At 42.8% G+C, this 8,687-nt stretch overlaps 2 protein-coding genes across 4 annotated transcripts in view; one reads left to right on the forward strand and one right to left on the reverse strand.

Moving 5' to 3' along the window:
* The window catches only part of OFD1 (OFD1 centriole and centriolar satellite protein), a 32,263-nt gene extending 31,150 nt beyond the window's left edge, over positions 1–1,113 (reverse strand). The window contains exons 1-2 of one of the 2 annotated variants that reach the window (XM_066621965.1): positions 1,057–1,113; positions 11–149 (exon numbers count right to left, since the gene is read on the reverse strand). In XM_066621965.1, the coding sequence (XP_066478062.1) occupies positions 11–109 (99 nt within the window). In that variant the 5' untranslated portion in view covers positions 110–149; positions 1,057–1,113. The remainder of the gene's footprint in view (positions 1–10; positions 150–1,056) is intronic. The other variant, XM_066621967.1, reaches the window with a different exon arrangement.
* Positions 1,114–1,201: 88 nt separating this feature from the next.
* Positions 1,202–7,814, forward strand: TRAPPC2 (trafficking protein particle complex subunit 2). 2 transcript variants are annotated; one of them, XM_066620475.1, is made up of 5 exons: positions 1,202–1,259; positions 3,879–3,988; positions 4,710–4,852; positions 6,493–6,580; positions 7,706–7,814. In XM_066620475.1, exons 2-5 carry the CDS (start codon positions 3,896–3,898, stop codon positions 7,802–7,804), a joined length of 423 nt encoding a protein of 140 aa, XP_066476572.1. In that variant the 5' UTR covers positions 1,202–1,259; positions 3,879–3,895; the 3' UTR covers positions 7,805–7,814. The 2 variants fall into 2 exon arrangements, with proteins under 2 accessions (XP_066476572.1, XP_066476571.1); XM_066620474.1 differs by having other exon boundaries at positions 1,215–1,291.
* The last annotated feature ends 873 nt before the right edge of the window (positions 7,815–8,687 follow it).

Genomic DNA, 8,687 nt, shown 5'->3' on the forward strand with positions numbered 1-8,687 from the left:
AAATGTGTACACCTGTGGGTTGGGCAAAAATGGGTTCAATCAAAGACCTTAAGCCCATCCAGAACGCCTCGGTTCTTAAATGTCTGATATAGCCTTTTCCGGAGCTCATCTTGTGACAGAGCCACAAATTCAGCTGAATCCATTAGGATCTGGAAAAGATGAGAAAACAAAACTGATATTTTACAAAAGCCAAAAAGACCATGACACAGCAATGAACACAAATGATTTCAGCTATTGTTAACCCCTTATTCCCATGCCGTGTACTGCACAATCAAATCTGATTTTCATCATTTTAAATACTTTGTAAAGTCTTCAGTGATTCTTAGCAGCATGATGGTGCTGAGCATGCATCAAGTGGGTAAGCGGCTTGTGTCCATAAAAGCAGGCCACTTCTATTCTGCTGAAGGAGTGAGAGTCCAGCTTAGAACTAGTCCCAACACTTACTCCCGCTACTTCATAAACAATATTCTTGAAAAGCAGGAAAACACACCGCCACTTTGCCGTGGGTCAGGATGCCATTTCCCTGCGCTCCATCTTGTGCGATATTCGGACGCCCAGAAACTGAAATCATGTCACAGATGTGGCAACTGTTTGTCCTTAAACTTGTCATTTGTGGGGCTGCTCAGAAGGAAGCCCCATTAGAGTCAGTGGGGCTTCCTCCCAGGCAAGTGTGGACGGGACTGCACACTCCTCTGCAAGTCTACTCAGAAGGAAATCCCATTGTAGTCATTGGGGCTTCGTCCCAGGAAAGTGTGGCTAGGATGGCAGCCTCAGAGCCCGGTCCTAGTCACGTCTACTCAGAAGTAAGCCCCATTAGAGTCAGCGGGGCTTACTCCCAGGCAAGTGTGGACGGGACTGCAGCCTGCGGGACGGCGCGTGGGGCGAGCTCCTGGCCCGCAGTCCTACAGGCGCTTCCAGCTCCCTCTCCGCGCAAGGACAGGGACGCGGGAGTCCCAGAAGCCACAGCCACGCGCAGCCTTACCGGCCCTCACGCGACCTCACCAACCGCTCTCCTTCAGGTCCCGCCCCCTACTCCAGCCGCCCAACCCCACTCACGTCAACCGCCTCTCCCAGCCCCGTTGCCACCGCTGCTGTGACAGCCGCATTAGCTCTCGCGAGATCAGCGCCTTCCTGACGCGATTGGCGACTTCGTTTTTCCCACGCGGGCGTGGTGCAGAGACGTCATCACGTTGCGCCGGGTATTTGGCGGAAAAGCGGAGCTTTCCTCCCTCTTCTGGGCTGCAGCTGTTTGAGCGCAGGTAGGAGCCCGAGCCTGTGTGCCTACTCGGAAGTAAGCTCCATTAGAGTCAGTGGGGCTTACTCCCAGGAAAGTGTGGCTAGGATGGCAGCCTCAGAACCCAGTCCTAGGCATGTCTACTCGGAAGTAAGCCCCATTAGAGCCAGTGGGGCTTACTCCCAGGAGAGTGTGGACGGGATCGGGGCTGAAGAGCAGACAAAAGAAAACATTTGTTTACCCAGCGTGTGGTTGGTCTGTGGAACTCCTTGCCACATAATGTGGTGGCGGCTTCTGGCCTGGGTGCCTTTCAAAGGGGGTTGGACAGATTTCTGGAGCAAAAGTCCACCACAGGTTCCAGGCCGTGATGGGGATGTGCAGCTGGTTGCACAAGTAGCTCCCTCAGAATGCCAGGTACAGGGAGTGGCAACAGGACACAGTTGTCTTGAGTGCTCCCTGAGGCATCTGGTGGGCCACTGTGTGATACCAGGAGCTGGATCAGATGAGCCTTGGCCTGACCCAGCAGGGCTCTTCTTATGTTCTTTTGTGCAGCTGACAGTGGAGGGCACCAAGACACAGACCTCTTGTTGTCTTGTGTGCTCCCTGGTGGGACACTGTGAGATTCAGGACTAGATTGTCCTTGGTTGTCCAGCGGGGCTCTTCTTATGCTGTTAAGCCTTTTTTTTTATATATAATTCCACAGATTATTTATTTATTTATTTAATTTGATGAATTTATATCCCACGCTGAAGCAAACGCCTGAGGCTCTTCACAGAGCTCCGTCACAAATGTTGAAAAGCATCACAACAGTTGGGGGAAAAGAACAACCAAAGGCGCTCGAGCAGTGTTTCTCAAACTGTGGGTCGGGACCCACTAGGTGGGTTGCGAGCCGATTTCAAGTGGGTCCCCATTCATTTCAATATTTAATTTTTAATACATTGAACTTGATGCTACCATGGCATGTGACTGCATTAGGGAAATGTTACAGACCTGTACTTTTAACAGGCTACTATGTATATTCTTTTAACAGTGATGGTCAATGGGACTTACTCCTGGGTAAGTGTGGATAGGATGGCAGCCTCGGTTGGTTAAAAATTCTCCTGCTTGATGATGTCAGTTCTGGTCATGACATCAGTTCCGGTGGGTCCTGACAGATTCTCTTTCTAAAAAGTGGGTCCTGCTGCTGACAGTGTGAGAACCACTGCATTAGAGCATTAATTTTAGCAGTTAAACACTAAAACATTCACGCAAAGCAAATTCCAATACACGTTGTCAAGCCATTGGGGGGGGGGGACAAATTAGTCCAGGGAAGCAGTAAAGCTACAGCGCTGTTGCAGAGGCCAAACAGTCACCCATCAACCAAATGCAAATCAAATCTGGTTGATATCAGTTGTTAGGATCCAACAGTTGTTTGGATCTCCAGCTCTGGGACTTGTTTAACCTGATACAAATCCCTTCAGTAATTTAGGCTGCAATCCTAACCTCACTTTCCTGGGAGCAAGTCAGTAGACCTGTTTAGGATTGTGCCCTTAGACATTCATCTTTAATTTTTGCTAATCATTTACACTGAAAACGTTATAGAGTACAAATTTCCAACTACTAATATGATCATAGAAAAGTGGTTTTGTTGCTGCATAAGCCAGTACAAAATGTTGCTGCTTCCAACAATGCTGTAGATTGTATGCTCAGCACAGGGACCTATCTCTTCACTGTGCATAAAACACCATGTACTCTGAGGGTGCTTTATATTAATAAAAAAGTAATGTTGATTCTTCTCTCATACAATCTTTCACGTTCCTTTCAATTGTCAGTCAGGGCCCTGCTTAGAATACTGTCACCAACTAAAACCAAGTGGAAGGCAGCAAGATGCAGGGCTTTTCTTGTTTTGGCATCATATCTTTGGAACCAGCTTCCAGAGAATCTGAGGACAGCCCCCTCTCTATATGGTTTCCAGTGGGTTTTGAAAATTTTTATTTCACTTGGCTTTTGAAGAGGGAGGAATCTCACGGGGACCCCTTTTTTATTTCACATGTATAGGCATTTGGTTATTGTTTTTACACTATTTTTATTCTGTTATTGCTGTTGTGCATCTTTCACCTGTTGTAATATCATTTTAATTTGTTTTATTTGGTTTTATTTAATGTTTATATCAATTGCATGTTTTTATGGCATTTTTATTGTTGTACATCACTTTGAGCACTGGGGAAGCGCTATAAAAATATTTTAAATAAATACCCCCAACTCTGAAACCAACCAATTTTCAAGAGAGCACTGCCAATTATTGCATTGTTTTTGGTTTTCTAACTGGTTTCGGTACAACATGTATGTCCTTTCTAATATTTATTACATCACCATATGGTATTTGTCTATCAGGAATAATCCTTGAATTGTGTGGTTTTACTGAGATGAGCTATAGGTTTAAAGGGAGATCAAGGTTTAACATGGCAGGACACATCTCTGAAGAGTTCAGCAATACAATAAGCTATGTATGATGAAATTCTCATTGTGCAAGACTTCAGAGAAGAACAGGACAGATTTCTGTTGCAGAAGGTTTAGGATCCCTTGTCTCAAAATGGGTAATGGAGAACATGACCGGCTGAGCCGCTTCCAACTGTGTGATTGATTCTTTCTGTTCTTCTTTCAGAAGGGGCATTGAACATTATGTCTGGAAGCTTCTACTTTGTGATTGTGGGTCATCATGATAACCCAGTGTTTGAAATGGAATTTTTACCAGCTGGAAAAGTAGAGACTAAGGTGTGAAAATCTGTATAATAGTTTGTGAAAGTACCATATAATATTGAAATGGATCTAGGAAAAGTCTAAATATCTGATTATCCATGTTTGTGTTCATTTAACCTTGCCTCTTTGTAGGATGTCTAAAAAGTTGATGCTTTCACTTCCCAGAATGAGACTATTTAAAATATTTTTCCAGTCTGAATTGAGTATAAATGTCTAAAGCCTGATGCAACTCTATTTTTCTTCACATGTAGTTCTTATAGTATTATTTCTTGCAGTCCCTAAAACATTTTCATTTGGATGCTTTTTCTGGCAGTATATATGTTTTGGTATCTCTAAAAATTGCTTTAACTAGAATATGTTCTGTTTGCAATAAAGTGCATTGTGTTTCCTGAGGCAGTATTTAGTCTTACACTAGTTAATTCATGGAAGATGCTAAAATACTATGGGCGCAATCCTAACCCCTTATGTCAGTGCTTTTCAGCTTTGGCATAGCGGTGCCATGAGACATGTGCTGCATCCTGCATTTGGGTGTCACTCACGGAGGCCTCCTCAAAATAAGGGAATGTTTGTCCCCTTACCTCAGAGCTGCATTGCTCTTATGTCAGTGCTGGAAAGCACCCTTTATCTTACATTGAATATATTACTGGACAGGCGAGTTATATCCATCAGAGAAAGTTACATTATGGTTTATTCTATAATGCCTGTATTTAAGGCTGCTTTCTGCTGTCTTTTCCAGGATGATCATCGCCATCTCAATCAATTTATAGCTCATGCTGCTCTTGATCTTGTGGATGAGAACATGTGGCTATCTAATAATATGTACCTGAAGACTGTGGATAAATTTAATGAATGGTTTGTTTCTGCTTTTGTCACTGCAGGACATATCCTTTACAATTGAAGTTTCATTAATAACCTTGTAAAAAGTCTTGGAGCTTAGTGTTTTTTTCTATATTTAATAAAAAAATAGTTTGTGTTTTGGTAAAGCAGAGGCAAGGTATGCCAATTTGTGAATAAGGAAGGTGGGTGGGAGATTCCTTCTGCAGAGGGAAGCTGTTTTTGATTTCACCTCACAGGCTGCTGAATATAACAGATTTAGCAAAGGACGCATCGGACATAGAGGGAGGATTGGATAGGTATTGACTTTCTGTTCCCCTTAATGTTAGGCAACGGTGCCTACACACATGAAACTGTAATCTTCTTCCAATCCATGCGAAAGAGGGAGGATCTTCCTACTAGATGCAGTTTCATTTGTGAGATAGTACTGGTGTAACCACATATCAGATTCTTGCATTTAGATCCATAAATGCTTTTACTTTTAAATAAACTGATATTTAAATGTCAGGCATGCCTTACTTTCTCTGTCTCTAATGCTACTTGTTAACTCCTCTAATTTCTCCTTACCTCCTTCATTCCTCTGACCTAGGCAAGGATATATTGTTTTGTTCCAATTCCTGCTGTGTAACTAGCTACCTCTTCGTTGCTTGAAAACTTACTTTTCAAGCCCTTTAAGTGCCTTTCAAGTACTTTTCAAGCCACTTAGGGCCCAGTCCTATCCAATCGTCCAGCACTGATGCAGCTGTACCAACAGCGTACGCACTGCATCCTGTCGTGGGGAAGACAGTCACAGAGGTCTCCTCAAGGTAAATGAATGCTTATTCCAATTACCTCAGGGCTGCATTGTGGCTGCACCAGTGCTGGAAAATTGGATAGGATTGGGTCCTTAATGTGGCTACCATACCTTCAAAGCTCTGCCTGTTTTGTTATCTCTGATGCCAAATACCCCTCATAACTTACCATCTCTCTGTAGTTTAAATTTCAGCCCTAAGCGCATTGATTTAAAATACTTTATATACCACATGCTCTACTACTAAAGTAGCACCTGTGCTGCTGGCAATAATTATAGATGTAACAATAATATCCAATATCATAAATTTACACATGAAGTCAAAAACAATTAGTGCATTCCTGACAGGAAAAGTCATGTCTGTGGTGCATTAAGTGGCTAAACATATATTTTAGTAAAATTCTGAAGATGTTGTATCTGTGGGAGCAAAGAATATTATTAATTTTACAATTGTTTAAGTTAGAATTGGTCGTGAAAATTAGAGTGCACCATTATGACCTGATTTCAAAGAAACTATTTTGGTGTTTAATATAATATGGTCTTGCTGCTGCTATGAACCCTTGGACCTCCTACTCTTAATTGGTTTTGTGTGTTTGTCTGACCTCCTCCACCCTCAAACACTCCTTAGGGTGTTTAACCCTTAGTTAGAAAAAGGTTATTGGGTATAGAACCATAGGAAATTCATTTTTCTTATTTGTATAATTCACTTGCCTGGTTCATCTGGCTCCCTTCTCCCTATCTCAAGCTTGAGTCTGATCTGCTTTTAACATGGTATAATGTGGGTGAGCATTTAGCATGTGAAAGATTCTGTCTTTATGCATGACTTGGGTTAGATAGCCGTCCAGTCTGGTATCACAGAGCCTTTTTGAGCTTGTTTTTTCTTAATTTTTTCCCTACATATGAGATTTATAATGCTTCATGATGTAAGGCAAGAAGATGGAATCAAAAATTTCTTTAGTGATGTCTATGACTTGTATATAAAGGTGAGAAATTTAACTACTTTACAATGCTTAATACTGGCAATTATGTAATAACAATGAGAAATCATGGCATGGTGGTTGTCCCTCCTTTGCTTTTTCAGCTGATGGTGTGTGTTAAACCTATAAAGAATACAGGCTGGACCTTGGTATTCATGGGGGATCTGTTCCCAGATGCCTCGCAGATACCAAAACCCACGGATAATTCTGTAGGTTGTGGTCCAGAATGGCCTCCCAATGAGACAGGAACCATTCTGAGGCCCGTAGAGGCCATTGCAGCCTCTATGGGCCTCAGAAAACCTCCTGGACGTGACTGGAACAAGCTTCCTGTCATATCCGGGAAGCTTCTGTGGGTCATCCCATTGCAGGTTTGGAACCTGCAGTGGGTTAAATCCACAGTTAAGAGGACCCACCTGTATTTCTAAACAATTAAATTGTTTAAATTTAATTTGAATGGCCCAAATCCTATACTACTCCTTTGCTAGCAGAGCTTATGTTCCACCAGAATAGCCTGTCACAAGTGTGCCATAAAGCACCTTGCAACAGCACACCAGTTAGTAGTGCTGGTGGGAAGGCCTGCAATGTTCCACCAGCACAGGAAGCAGTATACACCAGACACAGTAAGTTCCATGCCAGGCAGCACAAGACTGGGAGGGGTATATTGAGATGGGATACAGGAGGGGGTGGAACTTGCGGTACTGGCACACACTGTATCCTATCCCCTTTCTGGGCCTGATCTGCCAGCATGGGTGCATGCAGACTTGTGCCAGCTATATAGCTTGTGCAGGTCCAAGCAGACCTGTTGCAGCTGCTGGGGCTTTTCCCGGGGAGACTTCCAGCATGCAGAATTTCCTGGCAAGATGTGGCACAAGCCATGCTGGCAGCACTGCATTTGCCCAGGGGAATCTAGTTAAGATTGGGCTATAAATCTGTATGCTTTTGAAAAGTGACTTAACCTAGGCCTTTCAAGCCTTCATTCTATACATATTAACCTTGAAATTCTACTAAGTTAGTGGGGCTTATTTCTGAGCAGACAAAATTATGCTTTTAGATATATACAGTACATTGCTCTAACAATGGTTATGAATTTTTTTGCTATTTTCACTACATAAATAACTTTTCTTTCCTCAGTTTGCAATGAATCCATTTTATGAACCCAATTCTCCCATTCGATCAACTGCATTTGACAGAAAAGTTCAGTTTCTTGGGAAGAAACATCTGTTAAGCTGATCCTTATTGTATCTACTTGTAACTAAGGAGCCTGTTGTATATTTAATGCTTCTTTGAAACCTATGAAGATCAAGCTGCTGCTCACCAAGGTTAAGATGTTTAAAAATGTTCTGTTATCAGGTATGAGAAACAAGAACACAGTTGGGGCTCCAGTGTTAGTGTTTTTATAGTAGCTGATGAATTCAGATGTAAATTTTGTACATGCATATATCAAAATAAAAATGCAGATTGTGAATGTTTCAGGTAATACAGCTGCCAACTTATCAAATGTCAAATGAGGGATCTAGTTGCCACACAAAAAACCCCCTAAGTTCTACCTTTAGAGAATATGCTGGTATTCTGTTTTAGAAAAGCTTCACTTTAGCATTGACTCAATATAATAAGGATAACAATTATTAGGATTATGTGCAGGGCTGTCCCACTGAAGCCTAAAGGTCTTGCTTTGAGTTTGGAGGATACTAAACTGACAAGCATACTGCATCCCATGTCTTCCTGCCACCTTCTCTGGTCTGCTGAGCCACTTTCTGCTTTTTTGAGAGTAGAAGTTCAGGGCATTGGCAACTTCCTTCAGAATTGCTGGAGGAAGGGGGATCCTGCCATGACTTCCTGTCTCCCTGCCCGCTGGCTGCTTTAAAAAGCAGTTGTGGGCCACAGAATGGATCAAACTCCTCACCACTTTCCCTTACCTTCAAATTCAGCTGCTCCAGGGTCCTCTTTGAACAGCATGTTCTGTTCTGGGCCATTTCATAGCGCCAAGGCAAAGCAAGGAGGCTGCCCAGAGCAGCTGAAATTGAGGGAAAGGAGTGGAGCAAGGCTTGGTTTGGCTTCCTCCCTCTCCTCTACTTTGAGAAGGTGGGCATTCATGCTTAACATAACATGAGAT

The sequence above is a fragment of the Tiliqua scincoides genome, chromosome 3 (genome assembly GCF_035046505.1).
Source record: "Tiliqua scincoides isolate rTilSci1 chromosome 3, rTilSci1.hap2, whole genome shotgun sequence".
Classification (NCBI taxonomy): Eukaryota; Metazoa; Chordata; class Lepidosauria; order Squamata; family Scincidae; genus Tiliqua; species Tiliqua scincoides.